Raw genomic sequence first — 25209 nt, 5'->3', positions numbered from 1 at the left:
TGGGGTCCTGAACCACACACCAGGGTAGTGGCAGGAAAAAAAAAATGTGTAGAGAACAGTTCCGAGTAATGCTTCAATTTAATGGCATTTTGGGAGGCTTATTCTTCTAGCAGGATGGAATGGTGGAAAAAGCCTTCCTGAAGCGCCATTGCTAACCAGTCACTGGAATTGCGCCCTATAGCATTTATACCTCCACAATGCTTAAGAAAGAACTGACTAGAATCTTCCAATGGTGCTCCATTGCTTCCAAATCCCAATTCCTTAACGAGGGAATGAAGAACTCAATCTCCTCTGCCACCTGGGACCCTCCTCACTTATCCCAGTGTCCCCTGACACCATCCAGCAGGAACCCGGCATGGCTGCTACCCCACACGCTGTTTTCACTCCCAGATCAATGTGGTCTCCTCCTACTGTAGACAGCCTCCCCTCCTCTCTGCCACCCCCTCCTTTGCACATCAACACTGGCAAAGCCCACCTTGCAGACTTCCTCCTGTATTTTTCTCAGCACACACTCACCTCTCTGACCCTACTTCCTGTATTTTTCCACGCTGGCATTTAATCACACTGACGTGCATTGATAATTAACTGTCTGGGGAACCCCAGACACACGCCCAATAAAAATCATTCTGGAGTAGACCTAACAACCCCAGTGTTGGAGTGAAGGAGAATCTTGCAGAACCAACAAAATTACAGATTCATTTACACTTTGACCTAGTGATCTCACTTCCGGGAATCTATCCTAAAGCTAGACCCAAACCCATTTTAAAATGACCTAATACTACATATAATACGTTATTCATCACTTACCATTTTTAAAAGCCACAGACTGGTAAACAATGCATGTGCAGATTCATTAAATGAGTGGTATTATTATATCCATATAATGGAATTAATATGCAGATATTAAAATATGAGAAAAATCTCCAGATACTGATATGCAAAGGGCTTGAGAATATATTGTTCAACTTAACTTACTTTACAGCAAGTCGATGTTGTTCAGTAGAGAGGTCTTCAGCTCTTCGACCTAATCCTATAAAAAAAAAATTTAGAAATAAGATGAAATGAAGTAGATAACTAATTCTAAAAGAGTCTTACCAAAGTCAACTGAAAAGGTAATTGATTTTTGCTTCATAAATCACAAAGAGCCCCCATTTTCCATTTTTTAAAAATGCCCTGGATGAAAGAGCTACCCATAAGTACCTGTGTGAGAAGGAACATCCCTACCGATTCATAGGGAGAAGGGAGAATTCCGGTCACTCCTATTTAATTCACGTAGCATGACACAGATCTCAGAGAACCCTCCCTTATCATGTGGTGGTTCCTTACCCATCTGTATATGTTTTCATTGCTACATCAGCGAAATAAGCCTGGCTTTCACAGGCTGCCCCAGTTTAAATACCTCCCTGATTATGCTGGGTGCAGACACCTGGTACAAGCTGAGCTAATGGGTATGGGATGTAACGGGGAAAGGAACACGGGACTTTCCTCTTCTAAGAAACAGAGGAAATGTAACCCTGAGTGCAGGGAAAACATTAAGGAATTATCAGATTTTTCTTCTTTTCAACACTCATCCATAGCAGAAAAACTCCCAACCAAATCACATTTGTGCTTCCTGTGAAATTTGTATGTTAACTAGAGTCAAAGAAACTGAAGTGTTATCTTAGAAGCAGTAAGTCAACTCTAAATCTGTAAATTCAGCTAAGGCTGATTATGGTCATCAACCATGAAGGCAGTTCAAAAACATGCCTAAGAGAAGGCAGAATATTTCTGGAATTTACTTGTTCCTCCCACACACAAGAAAAAAGGAAAAAGGCAAATAAACATTTTTCTGCATGTAAGGGAGGTTCCAGAAAATATGGTAAACTGAGAATGCTTCAAAAAAGAAAATTTAGGGAAAAAGTCTGTTTAAAAAAAAAGTGTTAAAAAAATCTCACTCATTTTTTTCTAGGATCTCATCAAATAGTACATCTCTGGTAATCCCAGAAATTAAACTAATTTTAGCTATTGGTTTATGTTGCTTAGGTTAGTCTATAACCACTGAAACTGGCGTTTCAGTTACAAGTAGGGTGACCAACTCACCCTCGTTTGCTCAGGACTCCCTGATTCTGGCACTCAAAGCCAGATCCTGTGAAACTTCTCAGTACTGGGCACATTGGGATGGTTGATGACCTAGGAAAGACTTCATCGATGGTATAAAATTACCCAGTTCTCTAAAGAATGACTAAATCACCAAGTATGAACTAGGAATACACTGGGGCAAATGAAATTAAATCAGTTCCCGAGATTTAAGGAAAAAAACAAGAAAGCTAGCTGTCAGAGATAAATCTTCTCAACCTGCCAACACATAAAGAAATTTCAACGAAAAGTGCTTGCCAGAGCAGTACAAATCCACAGAATAGACTTTTACTAATTGCACCTGGCATCTCTAAAGCCCATATTGAAATCTGCCGCCCAGCTGAAATAATCTTCTTCCCTTTCCTGGAACCCAGTTTGAACAGTGTAAATCACACTTTCTGGCCATTTTTAGGAAGAGTCTGAGTAATGAAAATGTTCAGTTTTATACAAACAGAAGATTCTTCCTTCTCCCAGCTTTTTATAGGGTTAAGCTAATCTCATTAGATAATTTTCTAAGCCAAAAAACCTAGCATTAAAAAATGATTAACCAGCAAATGCTATTTAATCTTTTATGACCTCATGAGCTTCTCAGAGATAAACCAAAGCAAAAAGGCTGCCATTTCCTTTTAACAGATTTGAAAATGAAGGGTGGAAGAGTGTCACGAATTAAATTTAAAACATCATAAAGATAAACAGAAAACTCACTGTTCTCAGTGCAAATATTTCAGCAAATTTAGACTGCAGATTCAGCAGGGAAATGGTGATTAATAGCTGGGAAAGGCCTGGAAATTGTGAACAAAATAAAGCAAGACCTGCCAGCACTCATCTAAACTCTGGCCTGTGTATACAGTATAAACAGAAGAGCTCTGAATATCAGGTTCACTCTGAGAACCGAAAGGAGGGTCGTCTTTCTCACCATCGTGAACTTGGAATGCCAAGGTTGTGATCTTCTGAGTGACAATCATCAGAGGCCTAGAAGGAAGAAAGAAAATAATCAAGACTGGCCAAAGTGCCCTGGGAAGAAACATTTATACTATATTTCTCTGGATGGTGGTTTTTCATCCTGAAGTTTATTAAATAAAGTACAAAAACACTGAATTCAAAATAAACAATTTTTATTTCCCTTCCAAATCACTTTGTATAAGTAGATGTAACACTGAATAATGAGCTCACGCTAGACAGTGTGTCTTGTCCTGTTAATCAAAATGTGGCCCCAGGACCACACCACGAGCATCGCCAGAAGCTTGTTAGAATTGCAGCAACTCAAACTCCACTCTAAACCTAGAAGATGATAATCTGCATTTTAACAACATCGCAGGGGAATCTGAACATCCATTAAAGTGTGAGAAGCACCGGCTTGGGAGATACTTAATCCAGTGCCCTGGTTCTACTTGTATAAATATATATATAATATTAAAGGCAATTTTTCCAGGCACACACGGTAAAAGATACATTTGTAAAATGCAGCTGCCTATAAATAAATCATTTATTGAGGAAAAATAACCCCAACCTTAATTTGGAAAAAGCCATTAAACAAAAACTTGCCTGAGAAGTGGTACCCATGTCAACAAGGGTGCCAAGGTAATTCAATGAGAGCAAGAAAAGTCTTTTTAACAAATGGTAATGGGACAACGAGATGTCTACACGAAAAGAGTACACAAACCAATTAAAAATGAACCGAAGACCTAAATGTAAGAGCTAAAATGATAAAACTCTTTGAAGAAAACATAGGTGTAAATCTTCATGACCTTAGATTAGGCACTGGTTTCTTAAGTGTAACACCAAAAGCACAAGCAACAAAAGAACAGGTTAAATGAATGTCATTAAAACTTAAACTTCCATGCTTCAAAGGATATACACCACCAAGAAAGTCAAAAAATGTTTCACAGAATGCAAGAAAATATTTGCAAATCATATATCTGATAAGGGACCGGTACGAGAATATATAAAGAACTCTTACAATTCAATAATAGACAAATAACCCAAGTTAAAAATGGCCAAAGAATCTGAATGGATATTTCTCTTAAAAAGACAGGCAAAGTCAGGCACAGTGGCTCATGTTTATAATCCCAGAACTTTGGGAGGCTGAAAGCAGGAGGATTGTTTGAGCCCAGGAGTTCAAGACCAGTCTGGGGCAACATAGCAAAACCCTATCTCTAAAAACAAACAAAAAAAGATAGGCAAATGGCCAAAAGGCTCATGAAATTATGCATAACAGTAATTAGCTGTCAGAGAAATGCAAATGAAAACCACAATGAGATACTACTTCACAAGCACTAGGATGGCTAGAATCAAAAAGACAGAAAATAACAAGTGTCAACCAGGAAGTAGAGAAACTGGAACCCTCGCACATTGTTGGCAGGAATAGTAAAGGGCACAGCTGCTTTAGAAACAGTCTGGCAGTTTCTGAAAAGGTTAAACATAGAGTTACCTTAGGACTCCACAATTCCACAGCAAAGTGTACACGCATGAGAAATGAAAATACGTCTATACAAAACCATGTGCATGCATGTTCATAGCAACATTATTGATAATAGCCCCAACAGTCCAAATGTCCATCAACTGATGAATGGATAAATAAAATGTGGTATGTTCATAGAATAGAATATTATTCAGCAATAAAAACAGATGAAGTACTGACACATATCACAACAAGGATGGAGCTTGAAAACATCACGCCAGGTGAAAGAAGCCAGACACAAAAGATCACATACCATATGATTCTGTTTACAGGAAACGTCTAGAATAGGCAAATCCATAGACAGAGAAAGTAGACTGCTTCCTGCCTAAGGCTGAGGGAATCGGGAAGAAACGAGGAGTGACGCACCTGAGTTTCCTTTGAGGGTGATGACGATGTAAAATTAATTGTGGTGGTGGTAGCCTTTGTGAATGTACTCTGTGAATATGCTAAAAAAAAAAAAATTGAATTGTACGCTTTAAACGGGTGAATTGTAGGGTATGTGAATTATATCGAAATAAAGCTATAACTTAAAAAGTGGCACCTATTTTTCCAAGTGTCTAACCTTGTTGTTTAGTACCTTTTCGTACCTTTAGTAGCTCTATTCTTAAGGATGTTCAGGTTGCTATAACAAAATACCATAAACCGGGTGGCTTTTATACGATAGAAATGTGTCTCTCACAGTTCTAGAGGCTGGGAAGTTGAGATCAATGTGCCGGCAGATTCAGTGCCTGGTTGAGGGCCAACTTTCTAGACATACGTCTTTTGTAACCTCACGCGGTGGAAGAATCAAGGAGCTCTCTGGGGCCCCTTTTATAAGGGCACTAGTCCCAAAGGCCCCACCTCTTAATACCATCCTCTTGGATGTTAGCTATCCAAGTAAGGATTTCAACATATGAATTTTGGGGGACACAAACATTCAGGCCATAGCGTTGCCCAACAAGATAAGATAAAAATCCCACTGCACTGACTACCATACTTTCCCCTTCGAACCTTCTTTGTGGAGCTTGGCTTTCTGATCTCAATTCTTATGTCTTCTTGCCAAACTTGCTATCTCTGACCCATATGGACGGATGGCTCAGTTAGATAGATGGCTGAGGTTCTGATCCATGTCCTGGACAGCACCCCTGGGATCACCCTGGAGTGCCACACAGCCCTTATGCCCTGTGGGTCGGGCCCGGCTGGGTGGGAGGACAAACCAACTTTTGGCCAAGTCTGATGTGTGTCAACTACACCCATCCACTTCTCTGCGAGTCCACTTTCTTGTCTAATTCCCCTCATCCTAATTCCCATTTTCTACCCCTTTAAAATTAAGCATGTATTAATAATATTTTAAATCATAAATATATGCTAATAAGATAAACCCTTTTAGAGAAAGTGCCAACAATCTTCCCTCAGAATATATCAAATAAAAAAAAAAGTACCAACAAATACCCTTGAAATCTTACCACCGATGCCCAAATTTATGTTATTTGCAATATCTTATATCTTAAAGCCCAATGGCCAGTGGTCACTGTCTGAAACAAGACTGCTAATGCTGTGCATGAGGCTAAGAGAGGGGTGCAAGCCTGGCTATGGAGGAAGGGCAGGAAGGGCAGCTGTGCCCCACGAGAACCAGTGAGGTCAGCGTGGCAGACACGGAGGCCATCAAGTCAGTGACCCTAGTGTGGCCAGACATGCTCGCAGATGACACCTGTTTACACCACGTTCTTTCATACTTAAAAAAAAAAAAACTGCTCTTCCAGAACACTGAGGTTTTGGTCCTAGTCATAAGGGCCACATTACAGTTATAGCTTTGTAGGAGACCAATCTGGTCTTACAGACCAACACAACTTTGTAGCTCACTCTCTTGACAACAAGACCTCTGACCCGGAATACGTAACAGATACTTAGAGCAATTTTTCTATAAAGGGACTCTAAGTATCACATTCAAGTTAGTTTCCAAATACAGCCTTCAAAGCACAATAGTTTTCTTTCCAAAGACCTTTTGTTTTCTTTGCTTTTTTCTGGAAGACTGAAAACCCTAGAAACCCATCTTCCTTATGTAAAGCCCAGCACCACAATTTTCAAAATTTAAAGCACACTCTCTGGTGACCACGCTATTTGCAAACCAGGCAAGGTCCTATATTTAATTTATTACTTCATGTTGGGGCCTAAAAATAGACACATCAATAAAGAGAGAAAATGTATCATGGCATTAGCCTAACTTCTGTCTCTATAGAAGCAGAGCATTTGTTTTCCTCTGTTTGGAGTTAGAGTTAATGTACCCATGATTGGGCGCATGTTCAGCAAAATGTTTAGTAAGTCAAATATTCACATACACTGCAGCCATGAGGGTATGCCTGTCTGATCTGCTGCTGGGAGTATACTGGCCCAGCTGCTGTGCTCTGATCCCATCCAGTTCATGCTGAGGCCATGCCTCCCTCAGGCTGCTCCCAGCCAATGATTGAGTGCAGCAGGGATACTCACGCAGGCCCCTCCCTACAAATGTGATTCTCCTCCACCAGAGGAATTTTAGCTCAAGGACTCTCTGCTGAACTTGCCAAAACTTTCTTAGAATTGCACTGCAATCTAAGACCTCTCTTCCATTCTTCCCTCTCTCCTTCTCAGGGGTCAGACCTGTATTTCAATCTGATGGCTCTTCCAGCCTCAACCATTTCCCTCCCCATTTTCCCTGGCAGGCATTTCACCAAACAAATCTCTTAAGTCTGTTCCCATCTTGGCATTTGCGTCTTAGAGGACCCAGACTAATGGAATACATAATACTGAATAGCTCCAGCAATGTCAATAAATACTAATCATTCAAGGTGAAATCTGCACCATTGGGTCTATGTAAAAGCTACATTGTTGTAATTCCTTAGAAAAGATACCCTTTTTTGGAAGGAAAAAAAAAAAGAAGCTATGGATTTGAATATTCCTAAACATCATCTAGACTATGCCTTCAATATGTTGCTTCTGTTTTAAATATCCAGTTTCTAACAATTTAAAAAGAAAACAACTCACACATGTGATTGTGAGTTTATTTTAAAAAATGAACTAGTAACTTACGAAAAAAGCAGATCTAAAGCTACAAACTAGAACTAGAACCTGCTCACTAAAAGGAAAAGGAGTTCAGAATCTTCCTACATACTTATTTTTCTGTGGATGTAAGGAAGAGCACCATACTGTCTCGCTCAGAGCAAGTCCTCTCTACACATTTTTTAATCTGATGAATTTATTGTAACTTATGGATAGATCAGATGCAAAAACTTACATTGCATAAGCTACTGAGACTTGAGAATCAAATCCTTAGAGTTACTGACTTAATATAAAATTTAAATACCATCCATGTCATATTTCATTCAAACCATGAAACAATCCAAAACACACTTGTTGGTTTACTATCAGAAAAAAATCATGTTCCTTTTTTGCAAAAAAAAATGCAAAACTCAGTATATAGGAACACATATAAGCACAGAAGGGCAAAGACAGGAGATTCAAAAGTGGCTCCAAGATGCAGCCAAACTATTTCCTCAGGACAATGAGGCCTCAGAACTTGAGCTGTACTCAGATTTTCCGCACACACCCCACCCCTCCATCCTTGGACGTGTACATACTCTTCAATTACAGGCCCTGTACTTGGAAATCATCTGACCAATCTGGAATTAAAGTTTGAGTCTAGTATGGTTGAGGTGGGGCCGTTTCCCTTTTGCCTTATAAATTTTTTCCATGATTTAAAAAGAGCCAAAGAAAAACTTATTTTTCTTCTTGAACCCAAGATTATTAGTCTAATTTAGATAACAAAATATAATGGGGAGAATTAAGGAAGGGAAAACAGGTAGATGGAGATGTGTTTGGAGAAAAAAGAAAGAACAATGCCAACACCAACCCCCCCACACACACAAACAATCAGTGCCTTCTAATATGGACTCTTGGCAACTCACCAGAAGTGGGACCCATTCATCCATTTTCACTTTCTATATCAACTCCCAACCAGAAATGACTTCTCTTTAAAATATTAAACAAAATCTCAGTTTTGAACACTATTTCAATAAAACCTACCTAGTTTACCTTAATCTTTGGACCTAAAGTGGTTAAAGTTCTGATGTCCTGGCCAGGTACAGTGGCTCATGCCCATAATCCTAGCACTCAAGGAGGCTGAGGCAGGAGAATCGCTTGAGGTCAGGAGTTCAAGACCAGCCTGAGTAAGAAAGAGACCCCATCTTTACCAAAAAAATAGAAATAAATTAGCTGGACAACTAAAAATATATAGAAAAAATAAGCCGGGCATGGTGGCGCTCGCCTGTAGTCCCAGCTACTCAGGAGGCTGAGGCAGGAGGATCGCTTAAGCCCAAGAGTTTGAGGTTGCTGTGAGCTAGGCTGACGCCACGGCACTCTAGCCTGGGCAACAGAGTGAGACTCTGTCTCAAAAAAAAAAAAAAAAAAGAAAGAAAGTGATAAAAGTATGAAATGTAACCTTTTGGTTCTAAAATTACCTGTTGGGAAAATAAGATGCTTGAATGTCAGCTCAAGCTTGATGCTGGCCAGATAGACTATTTTTTTGGTAGAGACAGGGTCTCGCTCTTGCTCAGGTTGGTCTCGAACTCCTGAGCTCAAATGATTCGCCTGCCTCGGCCTCCCAGAGTGCTAGGATTACAGGTGTGAGACACCGCGCCTGGCTGTTACTTTCTTTTATAATAAAAAATCCACTTGTGCTACTTGTTATACTAGGAAAGCAGGGAGTTAGTCAAGCAAGAAGTTTAGCGTGGAAGAGAACACAAGGACAACAAACTTCCTATCAACAGCAACCTAAGCCAGAACTGCCATCTTGCACAGCTCCAGCGGGCGCCAAGATACAACGTGATCTGTGCCACCTATAGCTAGGACGCAGAAGCAGCTTCTGTCCTCCTTACCCCCTGTTCCCCGAATGACTGCAGAGGAGGAAGACAATACTACAGCTTTAGTGTAATGCTGCCAGATCCCTACAGTCATGCTGGCACGGAGAAAGAAAATCAGGGGCTCCAGAAGTCACACTAAGTTCTATCATAGTTCACACATGGTTCTGTCGGGCTTCCTAGGACTACAACCAAAGGCAAGAGTACTCCACTGGACTCGTTTCAGAGTTCCCTGGTATCTGTTCAGAACAATCCAGTGGTTAATCAGAGAAGAAAAGCTTGTACTCTTTACATTTTACAGTTTTTCAAAGATTTAACTTCTATTTCCTGGCACTCAACAATAAAATCATCAATTCTCCCTTTTAAAGGAACCTACCCAATTTACTTCTTATAACTTATACTTATGTCTGCAGACGTAAACTCCAAGTGACTATGCTAATTATTAAAAAGTTGGCAGCAGTCTGAAGGAGAAACATGAAATAAACAAATCTTGAAATCTCTTGGCAAATATCTTCATTTTTCCATATTACAGAACCCAATTATTTGAACATACTGGGCTGGTCAGATCAGGTGACCAGGATGTCATAAACCAGTAGAGAGAAACATTGTCCATGGAACAACAGGGCAAATGATCTCCACCACCAGCGAGGGGTACAGGCAAGTAATATTCCTATTACACTCCGATAAGATAACAGAGAACACCAATAGCTATTGTTCCAATCCTGCCTGCTGCCATTCTCCATAATCTTTTAATATGCATGCAAATATATTTAAATAAAATTCCAGAGTTTTTCCTTATTATAACATAAAAGAGTAAAATGAACACTAAAATCACCAATAAAGACCTCCCCCAAGACAGAACCACTGTTTTAGCATTTTCAATGTTTCCTTTCACTCTTTTTCTATGTATAGCCACATTCAAAAAAAAAATTAAATAAATGGAATCCTACTACATGTATTTGTCTTATGGTGTTTACAGTCTTTGAAAACATCATGTTCAATGGAGGCATCCTAGTACCATAATTTAATCATTCGCCGCTTTTTAGACCATTTAGGATGCTTCCAGTTTTTCACAATTATTGACAACAGTTGAGCATCCTTATGAATAAATTTGATTTCCTTATGGTAACTCAACTCCTAGGAATTTATGCTATTATGGGATGTGAACTTTTAAAAAAATTCTTGCTGGAAATTTACAGTGAAATTGCCTTCCAGAAGGGTTATACCAATTTATACTCCCACTAACAGTGTATAAGAGTTCTCATTTCATTTCATGTTTCCAACACCACATGGGCAACTCAAACTGCCAACATGATGGGACAGCAATTATCTGCCTGAATCTGGCCCAGCCTGGAAAAATGAAATAAGAGTTCTTGCTGCTGCCCTCAAAAGAAAGCTCGATTTGCACCCTTCTGTGAGTAAAAAAGAAGAATCAGTTCACTGTCACAAACCTAAAAGGAATCAAGTACCAGCTACATTACAAGCAATTGTTGAGCTTCCTCCCAGGAGAACAATAAATATTCTAGTGCCTTTAACTGCCCACATTCACAGAGAGAACATAAAGGACATTCACCACTATGTGTATAGATATAAATTGTACTATAGCACTAACAAAAGTGTATCTTGTGCGTTAACTCTACCATTAACGCCAAGTCCAGCCCACGAAAACTTGATTACATTTAGAACTATATATAAAATTTTAAGTCCAAGAATAATCTAAAATACAAGTTTATGTGTTCTCCAAAATTAAAAATATATATATGTTGTTTGATATAAACACTAACTTCAACCAATCCCATTCAATTCTTGTCTGTGCTCTTATTCTGAAGGCACAATAAAGTGTGCTAAACACTTAGGTTTGCACACATGCTACAGAGAGAACGGCTGCTTTAAAACACCAGGTTTAACTTCAGAATGCTACTTCATCTCTTGACAAAATCCTAAACAAGATATTTCAAGTGGGCCAGGCACGGTGGCTCACACCTGTAATCCTAGCACTCTGGGAGGCCAAGGCAGAAGGATCACTTGAGGTCAGGAGTTTAAGACCAGCATAAGCAAGACTGAGACCTCACCTCTACAAAAAATAGAAAAATTAGCCGGCAGTGGTGGTGCATGCCTGTAGTCCCATCTACTTGGGAGGCTGAGGCAGGAGGATCACTTGACCCCAGGAGTTTGAGGCTGCAGTGAGCGAAGATGTCACTACTGCACTCTAGCCTAAGTAACAGAGCAAGACTCTGTCGAAAAAAAAAAAAAAAAGATATTTCAACTGAAATAAAGAGTAAGGTTAAATCAATTCCATTCTGAAGAAGAAATACGTGGTTGCTTGCATGCTTGTAATGAGACTAGACATTGGTAAAGAACCTAATTGACAACTTGTTATTTAAAACATCTTGTCAATTTCATATCGGTATGTATTTCCCATTTATGTTGACTGACATCATCCAAGAAGACGGATTTATTTCAGTGAGGCATTTTGCATTTATGGTGGCAGGGAAAAATAATGCTGCCTAATGATGTCTATTAAAAAAAAAAAAAGATAGTATGGCCACTTTGTAACTAGAGAACTAAATCATATGCAATTTTCAGGTAACAGATTTTTATTTTTATATTCTTTCCCTAACAACAGTGTCCTTTCTAGTTTGAACAGTCTGTAATATTGTGTGTAATGTCAGAGATGTCTTAATATAAGCAGATCCAAAAATGCCAGAGAATAAATGTCACTTGAGGAAATTTATCGAGACTATGCTGCTAAAAGTAAAGCTGACAGGTACCGATTTCCTCCCCTGCCCTCAACCCGTTGTCAAACCTCAAATCCACCATGTTTCACAAGCACATGACTATTTTCCACAGATGCCATTTATTTTTTCCTTCTGGTAATTTACTACAATTCTGATTATACTAAAAATGATGTAGAAATTATTCAAGAGCTTATGGTTTTAATAAAACAAACAGAGAAGATGTGACAAGAACAGCCAGAGATGTGGAGGGTAGAAGCGTTCTTATCCCATGTCATCAGGAACGGGGGACAGCTGTTAATTTATCAAAAGCTATGGAGTCACTGTTTTATGAGTTTCCTCGGGCTGCTATAACAAATTGCCACAAGCCGGGTGGCTTACAACAACAGAAATTTTTTCTCTCACAGTTCATGAGGCTAGAAGTCCAAAATTAAGATGTAGGCAGGGTTGCTTCCTCCCGGAGGCTCTGAGGGAGAATTTGTTCCTTGCTTCTTCCCAGCTTATGGTGGTAACAGCAATCCTGGCCATTCCTCAGCTCCTCCAGTTTCTGCCACAATCTTCACATGACCGTCTTCCCTCCATGTGTGTCTGTGAGTCTGTCTCTCAAGGCTTCATATAAGGACAATAGTCATATTAGATCTAGGGCCCACCCTAATCCAGTATGACCTCATCTCATCTTAACTAATTACATCTGCAAAGACCCTATTTCCAAATAAGGACATATTCTGAGGTTCCAGGCGGACATGAATTTTGGGAGGACACAATGTTATGCTCACATTTTAACTTTCTATATAAACTTGAAATAGATAACTGCACATTCGTTCTGCAGTGTGTCTTCTGTAACCACGCCAGGTACAGACTGAGCTCCCAATCACTGTCTGCTGAATGAGCAATCAAGAGCCTTTGATGCAGGACCAAAGCCTTTCCTTGCAGTGTCGATGTGCTGACGGACGGCATTTCTCTCACGTGAACCCTCTGCACCACCTCCAGGGTCCTTTCCTCTAGCACAGACTCAGAAGGTAAAAGAAAAGTAAAGATGCTTGCAAAGCAATCTGAGTGAAGAATCCCTAATGCTTACAATTCCTTCCCCCAAACCCCAATCCTTTTGGCATTCTCACCCACATTTAATTCAATAGCAATTATTTTTAATATACTAAACTTGCCTTGGAGGCGTTCCAAAGGACCCAACCCAGTTTTAGAGAAACCACTGTCTCTCCTTTCACATGCATATATAATCAGCTCATATATAAGTTGTGATGGTTAATTTTATGTGTCAATAGACTAGGTTAAAGAACACCCAGGTAGCTGAAAAAAACACTATTTCTGGGTATATCCGTGAGGAAGTTTCTGGAAGAGGTTTAGCATTTGAATCAGTAGAGGGAGTAAAGAAGATCCACCCTCTCCAACACAGGCATGCAATTGGTTGAGGCCCAGATAGAAAAGGCTGAGAAAGGGTGAATTTTCTTTCTCCTTGAGCTGGGACATCCATCTTCTGCCCTCAGGTACCAGAGCTCCCGATCCTCAGGCCTTCAAGCCTTGGGCTGCAAGTTACACCGTTGGCTCCTGCCGTTCTAAGGCCTTCAGCCTTGGGCTGTGTCACACCACCAGCTTGCCTGGCTCTCCAGCTTGTGGACAGCAGATGGTGGGACTTCTCAGCCTCCATAACCACATGAGCTGATTTCCATAATAGGTCCTCTCATTCATATCCTATTGGTTCTGTTTCTCTGGAGAATCCTGACACTAATACACAGGTACAACTGGAATAAACACATATGACACTAGCTAAGCACACAACACAACTGATGAGGGAAATGCCCGTGGCCACCAGCTACAAATGCTCCGTGAGTCAGGAACAATGTGAGTATAACTGACGGGCAACAACAGCACCGGCCAGTGAAAGGCAGGTGAGAGACCTCCTGTGACCCAAGGCCCAAAACACATGACTCTGGGGGTGGAGGGGACAGGCGAGGGAGAGGGTGGCCATCAGGGAAGCTCCACGTTGTCAAAGACGGGAAAGGCTTTCTGCCCAGGGGAAGAGCAAGGCACAAGCACAGAGGCAGGAACTAACCTAGCAGCTGTGCGGACCATGAACGTTTTCATATGGCACAAGGGCAACAGCAGATGGCAGGAGATGAGGCGGAGAGTTTGGCAGATCCAGAGCATCATCCTTTGTATTTCAGAACCTCATTCTGATGGATGTGGGGAGCACAGACTGAGACGGGGCAGGGTGGAAGGAAGGACAGCCAGTTAGGAAGGCGTCGCAGACTTGTGGTGGTCCACGGTGGTGGCAGTGGCATGAAGAGCAGTGGATGGCCTCTAGTGACAGCCAGGCTGCGAGACAGATGGGGTGGTCAGGCAGAGGGAGGTGGCCCTCCAGGACCTCCACAGGGACCTGTCTCACATTTCTGTGCTCTTGCAAAGCTGTTCCCTCTGCCTGGAATACTCTTCCTCCTGCCTGGAATACACAGTGCCTAGCATATTAGCAACTCAAAAGTTGTTGCAGTTGTTGAATGAACGAATGCTTCCTGCTTTAAAAAGAGAAGATGATATACCCAAGAAATAGGTAATAGTGTACCATGGGCTAAAGTCAAAGTTTTTTGTTTAATATCCCAACCAATATGACTGGAGGGGCTATTTAATAATGAGTCTCTGGGAAACATTGAAAAAAGGACTGACAAATACCAGAGTATTTAATTCATTCACTTATTGAACACCTATGAAGTGCCAACAACTCTTCTAAGTACGGAGGGGCTCTGGGGTGAAAACAAACAATGAAGTTTGTTGATTAAACACTATGAGGAGTTATGATTTCCATTTAAAGTTTCCTTTTAATGCTATAACTTCCTGGCTATTTTGTTATTATCTTTGTTGCTCCCGAGTTTTCCATATTTTACTGGCAATACATAACAGTTTATATAAATAAACTGTGAATAAAAAATAAAGTTTGTTAACTTGTTTCATGAAAATTGAGAAAGTGTGCTCCCTGATGGGGAGAGGACACACAGCTGAAGAGAACGAGGTAAAATCCCAGAGGCCTGAGGGTAGGAAGAACTAACATATGAAAAACAAAGTCTGAGATGAACCATAGTCGTGAATATTTAAATGCAACAGTCATTGTGTCCCAAAATAATACTCTTGCCTTCCTGAGCCCACCCATGGTGGGACGGTGGAGGTACACAACTTGCAAAGTTCACAGAAATGAACTGGGAGTTGTCGCCCCCTCATTTCCCTGCCCGTCTCCAACGACTCACCAGACAAGACACAATTCAACCTGGGAGAAAATTCACCTTCTCCCTACAGAGAACAGAACCAAACTTCTAGGGAGGTCACGTGGATAACAGACAATGTGTCACCAGGAACGACTCTGCGTTTGTGTTCATTCCTTGAAATTCATAAAAAGTTGTCCCTGTACCAACCTCAACAGGGCACAGAATTCTCACCAATCCATCCATAGTCTTTACCAGGTGACCGGTCTGGAGAGGGTGGCCCACCAGGTCAAGGCCATGGTGAGAGACAAAATTTTTACAACCCAGATGGAGACCCCTACTGGACCAGGCATTACCCTTCTAGTTGCTGGAGGTTAAAGGGGGCCTAGGGGCTGGAGCCAGAGCAGCCAGGAGTCACTCAAAGGGGCCAGCACGGCAGCTATTTATCAGCTAGCATGGAAGAACATCTGTATTATTAAGTAATAATAATTAAGTAAGAGATGAACACCAACCCTGCATTAAGGGCCTTTAAATAAGGGTTGGCAAACTTTTTCTATAAAGAGCCAAACAGTAAATATTCTAGGCTCTGCAGGCCACATGGTGTTTGTCACAACCACTCAACCCTGCCATCGTAGTGCCAAAGAAGCCACAGACAATATATACACATAAGTGCCTGGTTGTATGCCAAAACAGCTGTACAAAAATGGGCAGTAGGACAGACACAGCCCATGGGCTACAGTTTGTGACCTGGATTACAACACAGCAGAGCTAATGGTCCTACAGAACCATCAAATCTTCAACCTCAAGCTCATGAATCAGCAGTGTCCCACCAACTGATTTAACCAGCCACCAACAAATCTCATGTGCACACTTGATGTTTACAAACCCCAAGGGACTGGGTCAAAGTCAGCCCTCAACACCCCACCTCTGCCGCCCCTTAAGAAACTCACCCAGAAAAATCCGTAGTGAGAATCCCATAGTGAAAGATGTATATTCGGCTGATGTGGCATATTGTGAGGTATCCCATTGCCACAAAAAAGGAGTACCTGAAACCAAAAACACAGACAGATTACTATGCATGACAACAATGAACCCAATAAATGTTCTCTTCTCCCTCTCGCTCCACAAGCAATTGCACACAAGTCCTATTTGGTCCGGCTACGTCCACCTTTACACCCATTGCTCTCGCCGAGCCCTTCACCTCTTCTCACCTGGACCACTGCAGTGGGTCTCAGCCTTGGCAGCATAATGGGATCACTGGGGAGCTGTACAAACTACAGATGCCCGGGACCCACCCCCAGCTATTCTGGTAGGCACCAGCTGCACCTGGCAGGTGTGATTCCAACGTGCAGCCAGGGCTGGGAACCACTGACCTGTAAGGTTTGCACCCAAGATTCTCCTCGTCATGAACCACCATGTTTACATACGGTCTTTGTAAAACACAAATCATCACCATGCTGCTGACCACTCTCTTCTCTAAGCACTTTATTCTCTTGGTTCCACTCTCCTTGTTTTCTTCCCATCTCTCTGGTTAATTCTCCCCAGGCACCTTGTTCAGCTTACCTTCCTCCACTTGCTCCTCAGGTATTAGCATTCCCACACTCTGCTCGGGATCCTCCCTGCCCATGTCTCAGATGTCAGTTACCACTTGCTCATCAGCACTCCCCGCGTCCCTCTACTGCACCACCAATGTGCACACAAGCCACACAAACACAGACACGTCCTCTTATAAGCACTCTTGTCACAACATTCAATTTGTAATTATAAATATGTGATAAGCTGTGCAATGGACTGAATGTTTATGTCTCCCCAAAATTCTTATGCTGAAATCCTAACCCTCAATTTGACAGTATTAGGAGGTGGGGCCTTTAGGAGGTGATTAGGTCATGAGGATGGAGCCCTCATGAGTGGGATTAGTGCCCTTACAAGAGACCCCTGTTGGCTGGGCACAGTGGCTCAAACCTGTAATCCTAGCTTTCTGGGAGGCTGAGGCGGGAGGATAGCTGGAGCTTGGGGGTTCGACACCAGCCTGAGCACAGTGAGACTCTGTCTCTACTGGAAAAAAATAAATAAATAAATGAATACACAAAACCACAAAACCCAGCCGGGCATTGTGGCGCATGCCTGTAGTCCCAGCTATCAGGCAGGTTGAGGCAGAAGGATCGCACACAGCCCAGGACTTGGGGCTTGCAGTGAGCTATAATCACTGCACTCTACCCAGGGACACTGAGAGACACTCTGTCTCAAAAAAAAAAAAAAAAAACAAAAAACAAGGAAACTGATGGAGCACCACCTTCAAAAACCCCCATCCCCTTCTTAAAAAAAAAAGAAAAAAAAATTAACAAAAGAGACCCCTGAGAGCTCACTCACGCTGTTTCTGCCATGTGAGGATACAAGACGACAGCAGTCTATAACCCAGAAGGTCCTCACCCGGACGTGCTGGCACCCTGATCTCAGACTTCCAGCCTCCACAACTGAGAAATAAATTTCTGTTGTTTATAAGCCACCCAGTCTATTGTACTTTGTTATAGCAGCCCAAGCTAAGACAATGTGATTACTGTTTCCCTTACCAAACCGTAAGCTCCCTGAGGGCAAACATGGTCACATGTGTTTTGTTCACCATGTCCACCTACTGTGTGTCAAGTGAACAGACAACTACGTGACTGCTACTGTTCTTAAACATCTCCAGTGGATCCGCTACCTAGTCAAATCAAAGCCCCTGGACACAGCACGCAAGGTGCTTCACACGCTAAGCTCTGCCTCGCCTTTCTGACTCATCCCCAGCCACGTGCACCTTATGTCCCAATCACACTGCACTGCTCACGTTCCACAATTAAATCCTGTATTTTCAGGCCAGATATCTTTCTTCTGCTTCCAACTTCTGTCTCCATCCTACAGTCTATCTGGAAACTGCCTAATTATCAGATAAGGCTCAGCTCCAATGTCACCTCTTTAGTGTCCCTTGGCTTGGTCTGGCTCCATCCACGTCACCCCTCTCTTGCTCCCCCAGCCCCGGCACAATCCCTTGCTCCACTGTCTGTATTTCTCTAGTACTACACGCTAACATACATAATCACAACATTAAAATTATTTATGCATGTGTGTCTCCCCAACTCACTATGACCTTGAGTGTCCACACCCTTGACCTGACACATAGGAGGGGTTCAGTTACTGTTGGCTGAAATGAACTGCAATGAACACATTATATATTTTAAATGGTTCAGGAGCTCATCAGATACAGACATTAATTCAGAAGACATAATTTTTAAACATGAGCCATAAAACAGGAAAGATGTATATTTTGATGTTAAATTATATCAAAATCACATATTCACATTAAAATAACTCATGAAAACTAGATCAACCTAAGGAATAATAAAGTAGGGATAATAAAAATTCATTTGGTAGCAAGGGACAGCCAGATAACGAGTATGGAGGAGTTCTGTAAACTTTAAAGCAGAATATAACATTAAGGCCAGGTATGATGGCTCACGCCTATAATCTTAGCACATTGGGAGGCCAAGGGGGAAGGACAGCTTGAGGCCAGGAGTTCAAGACCAGTCTGGGCAATAGGGAGAACCCATCTCTTAAAAAAAAAAAAAAAAAAAAGACTATAATCTTAAGTTCTCTTTACCATTATTCGCAAACAAAGATGTTACTATACAAAAAGATTTTTCCTAGGGGAAGGGGATTTTTTAAAAAAAAAGATTTTTCCCTACCTTGGGTCCAAACCAGGAAGATAGTCAACAAGGCAAATGACTAAGAAAAAACAAACAGTTCTCTTAAGAGCCGGAGTAGGGGTAAGAGGGAGTCAGGCCTCGCTGCCTCCAGCATCTGTTCCCTTTCTCCGGCCAGTTCATGAAGCTCAAGGCAGGAACACAAAGCAGATTCAAAAGGCAGATTCTTCTGGGACCATTTCAAGTGCAGCCACGCCTGCCGCTTCCCCTCTGTCCTCAACAGGAATTAGACTCACACCTTCCCCTGGCCCAGAGGTCAAAGGGGACTCAGCTCATCTGTGGTAACAAGACCCCCACCTGTCAAGGATGGTGCCGAGTGCTAAGTTCCAATACAACAGGGCAATGCCCTGGCCCAACCTAAAACATCTAAGGAATCCAGGAGTGGTAGAGAAAACGTGTATTCCACAGATAGACCAATATGAGTTCGCATCCCAGCACTGGCAAAGTAACCCATGGTGAGAGAAGGTGACATAGTGGTTATTCTAGGAAGGAAGGCTGTGGTAGAGATTGGGACATGAGTAACGGTAATATTCTCCTTACTGAAATGGCTGGTGGTTGCATGGGTGTGTTGACTTTGTGAAAATTCATCAGACTGTTTATTTACGACTTTGAGGTTTCATTTCCTCATCTCAGGAAAAAAAAATCTATATTCCATAAAGTTGTCCTAAAAAGAATATATTTGAAATAATGAAATTAAATATTAAATAATAGTTTATATATTAAAAATAATGAAATAAAGTAGATTAAGAGGAGCTGGGCTCAGGACTTGGCACAAAGCAGGGATTCCAGAATTGGTAACTGCATCACCAAGTGTCACACAAGGGCTTCTGTCCTAGCAGATACAAACTATATTGTGCTCCAGTTGGTTCATGTACGGTAAACTGAACCCGTGACTTCTGCCAACATAGTGGCTTGGGAAGGAAACAGAGGTGGTACCCCCTAGAACTCTCTGAACAAATTCTGAATACAATCATTCCAAAAGTGGGTTAGTTCCATATGAAGTAAATACTAACCCTCCCCTCTTTTTCCCAGACATATAACAGAACTCTTGTTACTGGCCCCGTGAGGCAGAGAGGACAGCGATTCACAGAGAATCAGGAAATCATGGTGTTGAAGAGAACTTGCATTCAGACTACTGCAGGGCCCACATTTCATAGGTGGGAAATCTGATGTACAGAGAAACTGCATGACTTGGCCAAACTCACACTCACTGCTGTTAGGACCCAGATTTCCTGGCTCCAATCTAGGGCTCTTTTCCTGAATCAATAGGAAACAATTTTGAAATTTTTTTTTACATTTATATTGAGTCCATCCATCAGGAACTGTGAGCCATTCCCTAGTTCTGCAATACTGGCAACCAGGTGAGCAAAGAAAGAGTGGAAGAATTTGTTCTGGCATCTTCTCTTTTTGGTCTTATGATAGAGCCGTCCACTAGCACAATATCACTGTGGTGAAACGGTCATAGCCTGCCTGGAAACCACTGTGCTCTGCCAAGGCCAGAGTATTCCATTCCTCCGCACTGGAATGGAATGCTGCAAACCTGAACAGGCAAACCTGGCCCTGAAGGACCTGTCAGCTGTTGACCCCCTGGAAAACGGACCACACCCCATCAGCATCACACAAGTGTGGGGAGGGGTGACAAGCTGCAGTTTGTAAAGTAGTTGGAAATGTGCTGTACAGATACAACAATAGTATGACTAATCATTTATTTGTTTCCAAAAGCAGTTTAAGAAAAGCCAAGCATTTTCACTCCCCACTAAAAAAAAAAAAATAGCCTTTATAAGCATTTTGTCATCATACGAAGCATTTCCAAAACCCATTCTTTCCAAATTAGAAAGATGGATTTCCTATTTCCTTTCTGGAAGGAATGACACTATCCCCTTCAAAGAAGGCACTGAGAAGAGGGATGATTAGAATTTAAATTTTCAGAGCTCATTTGGGTATTACATTGAATGACTATAAAATCTAAAAGCATGCAAAAATATTTGCCCAGAAATTTATTATAAGTAACTACAAGATTATACAGTGAAAAGTTAAATTTCAATGTTTTGAAGAAGGAAAACTATTGTGTCTTAATCAAAGAGCTTTCTGAAGCTGAAATAAGGCTCTGCTTTTCAGAGAAGCTGTCAGAAAAGCCATAAAAGAATAAATGTCTTTGAAAAGTAATTCAGTCATTCATTCCATAAATATTTATTGAGCTCTTACTTGTGCCAGGTATTGTTCCAGGCTTTGAGCATACAACAGTGAACAAGAGAGAGAAGTCTTTGTTTTCACAGAGCTTACATTTCAGTGTTCCCGAAAGGCAGAGTTAATACAGTTTCCAGAAAGACCATAGGAAACAGAGACCATGCAAAACAGATATCCTAGGTATCTAAACTGAATAGCCAAGTATATCACTTTCAAGGTAAAATTAAATTACTTCTGTACTTTGAAATCTAAACAACACAGTAAAAAAAATTTCCTTTTTATTTTAGTGGTTTTATTATAAAGTATGCAATTTAAAAGTTTTGACATATGTATATACCCAGAAAACCATCACCAATTTCAAGATAGTAGAGATATCCAACACCCCCTAGAAGTTTCCTCACGCCTCTTTGTGATCTCTTCCACATCCTCCCTGCACCACCCACCCCAGGTAACTTCTGATCTTTTGTCACCATCCATTACTTTGCATTTTCCAGAATAGACTTTGTGTAGTTTCCTTCATTCAGCATATTTATTTTGAGATTCATCCATGTCATTGTGTATCTCAATCTTTCATTCCTTTTCATTGCTGCATAGTATTCCATCATGGTGAACACTTCAATTGTTTCCAGCTTGGGGCTATCACAAATAAAGCTGCCTAATCCTGATCTATTCTCTTTCATCTGAGGCCCAATTTCCATCCCACCTTTTTCATAAAGCCTTCTCTGAAGACCTGCAGATTTTAGGGCTCCCCATTCCTCCCTCTGATAGTCTAGATAAGCTAAGATTCAACACTTGAAGAAAATGGGGAAAGTACATCTTCACCCTGGAAATACATTTCAAAGAGCACAAAACACCTCACCTCACATTGTTTATTCTCAGGGTCTTACCTGTGAATATTAGATACGCTTGCAGTGACCATGATTGCGTAGCACACTAACACCAGTACAAAAAGATGTACGGAGTACCTTTAAGACATAATGGGGGGAGGAGACACTGAATATATTTCATATTAACATACCTATTGGCCACCCATACTGTCCAACTCCACCCTCTCCAGAAAGCAAGTGATCAATTAACTCATGTTTACATACGAGAAAATAAATCAAGTATTTTTATTCCGTGTAATTAAAATGGTATAGCTTGAAAGGACACCAGAAAGTCACGACATAGTTTGGCAACTACAGCACTAGTAATGTCAGGAATCCATAAATGGAATGCTTATACTTTTTTCACATATAACAATTAGGAGTCCAGAGAGATGAGTTCTTTCTTTGGGGCTTTATTTTTTTTAAGTCTTAAAGTACCAGTACCAAAACTGGATTTCCCCAGATACCAAGACTTTTACCTGGTAGCTGATTCAAAATACTCTTTTCTCAAATATCTGTTGAAGAATTAGGGGCAGTATACTAGTACAGAACCCCAAACAAATTCACAGATTTCTGAAGATATACTTCTAGAAATGCAAGTCCTTAAAACTTCTTCCCTAAGAAGTGCTACCACTCCCGGGGTATTTGCCCAGCTTACCTAGCAAAGGAAATCCAATCTACTGGCTTTCTCTGTTAAAGAAAGACTCACATTCCCTAAGACCTGCACTAAAACTACTGTTCTACTCTGATGAAATGCAGAACACTAGTGTCTCTAGCAGTAATGCAAGAAATACACCAACATCTACTATAGTTAGGAAAGGTCCCTTGTTGGGAAAACTAAACCTTACAGCATCCCTTCCAGGGGTGGGAGGATCTGTAGAAGTCTAATTTTAAAAAAAACATTCATTGTACTGACTTCCAATGGACAGTCAGTTTATTGGTTCCAGGGTCTCATAGTAAATGGAGATTCCTTCAATGTCCCTAATATATTACAATAGGTATTTACAATATCATAAAATTTTACAATATATACTTTACAATATGGTATTTCACAATACCATCTATTTCTTTCCTTAATGCAATGCCAATAAAGTCCCAATATTGCCACAAAACATCCAAATGATCAATATTAGAATTTATGAAGCTCATACTCACCAACCAAAACAAAAGATGACAAAATAGATGCCAAAAATGGTAGCAAATGCATGCCGGACATCAGAGCTGGTTTTACTAGGACTCAGGTAGATGCGAAACCAAAAAGCAGCAAACAATGCAAAAAGCTGGCATGCCACGAAATTCACCTATGGGAGGGGCGCGGAAGGAGAGAACAGAAACCTTTACTGTTTTGCCTATGTGTGAACTTGTTCTCTTTTTTTGCAGGTTTCCACATCTGGATGCATCTCAGACTTGGGTTCCGTTTGTTCCCCCAGTGGAGTACCCATTTGGAGGAGGAAACAAGTAACAAGCAATAACCATACCCTCAGGTGATATGAGAAATGACAAACCCAAGTTTCTTCTTCAACCCTTTAAGACTGGCCAAGGTTGCTTTCTTACCCCCAAGCAGGTGGCTTTTAATGTAAAGGACCTGAGCTGACTGTGCCTTCAGTATGACCCAAAGACAAAGAATTTGTTCTTCTAAAGATGCAAAGTTTGGCAAAAGAGCTCCCTAGTTTGGTACCTAGGAAATCAAATGCTTCTCCAAAGTGATCATCAGCTGTTTTCTGACTCTAATTTTCTCATTTCAAATTAGCTCCACATGAGCAAGAGCATTCTTCAAATTCAAGGTGTGACACAAAAGAGCCACAAAAATAGATAGCCCTAATATTAAACATCCAATGCCAAGCCTGTCCAATTATGCAAGGTAGACACCAAATTTCCTAAGAAAAATCTCAGTGGTCTCTCTCTCTCAAGAATATTTTGCCTAAAAGAAAACAAAACAATTCCCTGAAATCTATAGGAGAGATCAGCTGATTTTTAAAAACAATAAACAAGCATGTACCTTTGCAATTTAAATTTATCCAAATCAAATTCCAAATACATTAAGTGGTGTAACCATTCATTAAAATTAGAAAAGTAATTTAAACCCCTCAAAGTATTCAAAATGAAAGCTTCAGTAGCAATTCACTTTTAGAAGGCACTTAATTGAAAAGAGATTGAAGATACGAATAAACCCTCAGCTTCCATCTCAGTGGTTTTTCACACTACAATAAACTGTGGTTATTAATGAAATTCATTAGGGCTGAGCTGGGAGGTAGGGCTGGAGGTAGCAGACATCAGCTCCACTTGAGCTCATTTGGTTTTCCCAATAAAAAACAATATTTTGGATCCCTTATAACACGTAGAAAATATTACTTTCAGAGAATTTGTGTTTCAGCTTTAAAAATTGACTGTATTGAGTTTCCCCTATATTTGGAAATTATGCCTCACCAGCCTTTCCAGAAACCTGTTCTCACTACTCCCCACCTTCACTTTCTACCTTGAAAGACAGAGTGACATTCGAGCCTATCCATGATTGTGTCTTGTCTTTTAATCTAGGCTAAATAAACAACACAACAATTTACACTCACATAAGAAAAAATATATATATATAGGAAAATGATCACCCTAGCAAGGTTCGAAATGTGCAGGAATTGGCAACTGGAAAGTCAAAACCTTATGATGATCTCTGTAGATGAGCGATCACAGGTTCTTTCACTTTCTCAGTCCAGGGAACAGCCTGCAGCCACAACCGAACTCAGGAGAGAACCCAGGGGAAATTTGCTCCATTCTTTTTTGGCTTGGCCAGTAATTATTGAGCATTTGCACACGAGGAATGATTCAGAGGGTAGAGCAGTGGTTCTCAAGAGTGTAGCCCCCAAACCAGGAGCATCAGCATCACCTGGCAACTTGTAACAAATGCACATTCTCGGGCCCCGCCTCAGGCCTACTGACTTAGATGTTTCCTGGGTGGGGCCCGGCAATCTGTGTTCCAACAGGCCCCCACGTGAGTGCGAGGGAACCACTAGGAGGGAAGAGAAAGAAGGCATGTTCT

General features: G+C 41.1%; 1 protein-coding gene across 2 annotated transcripts in view; it reads right to left on the bottom strand.

Annotated features, from left to right (window-relative positions):
- Positions 1–25209, bottom strand: part of MBOAT1 (membrane bound O-acyltransferase domain containing 1) — a 101700-nt gene that overhangs the window by 22211 nt on the left and 54280 nt on the right. The window contains exons 2-6 of one of the 2 annotated variants that reach the window (XM_012638573.1): positions 23334–23479; positions 22200–22277; positions 16339–16434; positions 3032–3087; positions 976–1030 (exon numbers count right to left, since the gene is read on the bottom strand). In XM_012638573.1, coding sequence (XP_012494027.1) covers positions 976–1030; positions 3032–3087; positions 16339–16434; positions 22200–22277; positions 23334–23479 — 431 coding nt within the window. The remainder of the gene's footprint in view (positions 1–975; positions 1031–3031; positions 3088–16338; positions 16435–22199; positions 22278–23333; positions 23480–25209) is intronic. The other variant, XM_012638574.1, reaches the window with a different exon arrangement.

The sequence above is a fragment of the Propithecus coquereli genome, unplaced genomic scaffold, assembly GCF_000956105.1.
Source record: "Propithecus coquereli isolate 6110/MARCELLA unplaced genomic scaffold, Pcoq_1.0 Scaffold131, whole genome shotgun sequence".
Lineage (NCBI taxonomy): Eukaryota > Metazoa > Chordata > Mammalia > Primates > Indriidae > Propithecus > Propithecus coquereli.
Note: the sequence above shows the minus strand (reverse complement) of the source record. Positions and strands in the feature narration are given on the sequence as shown.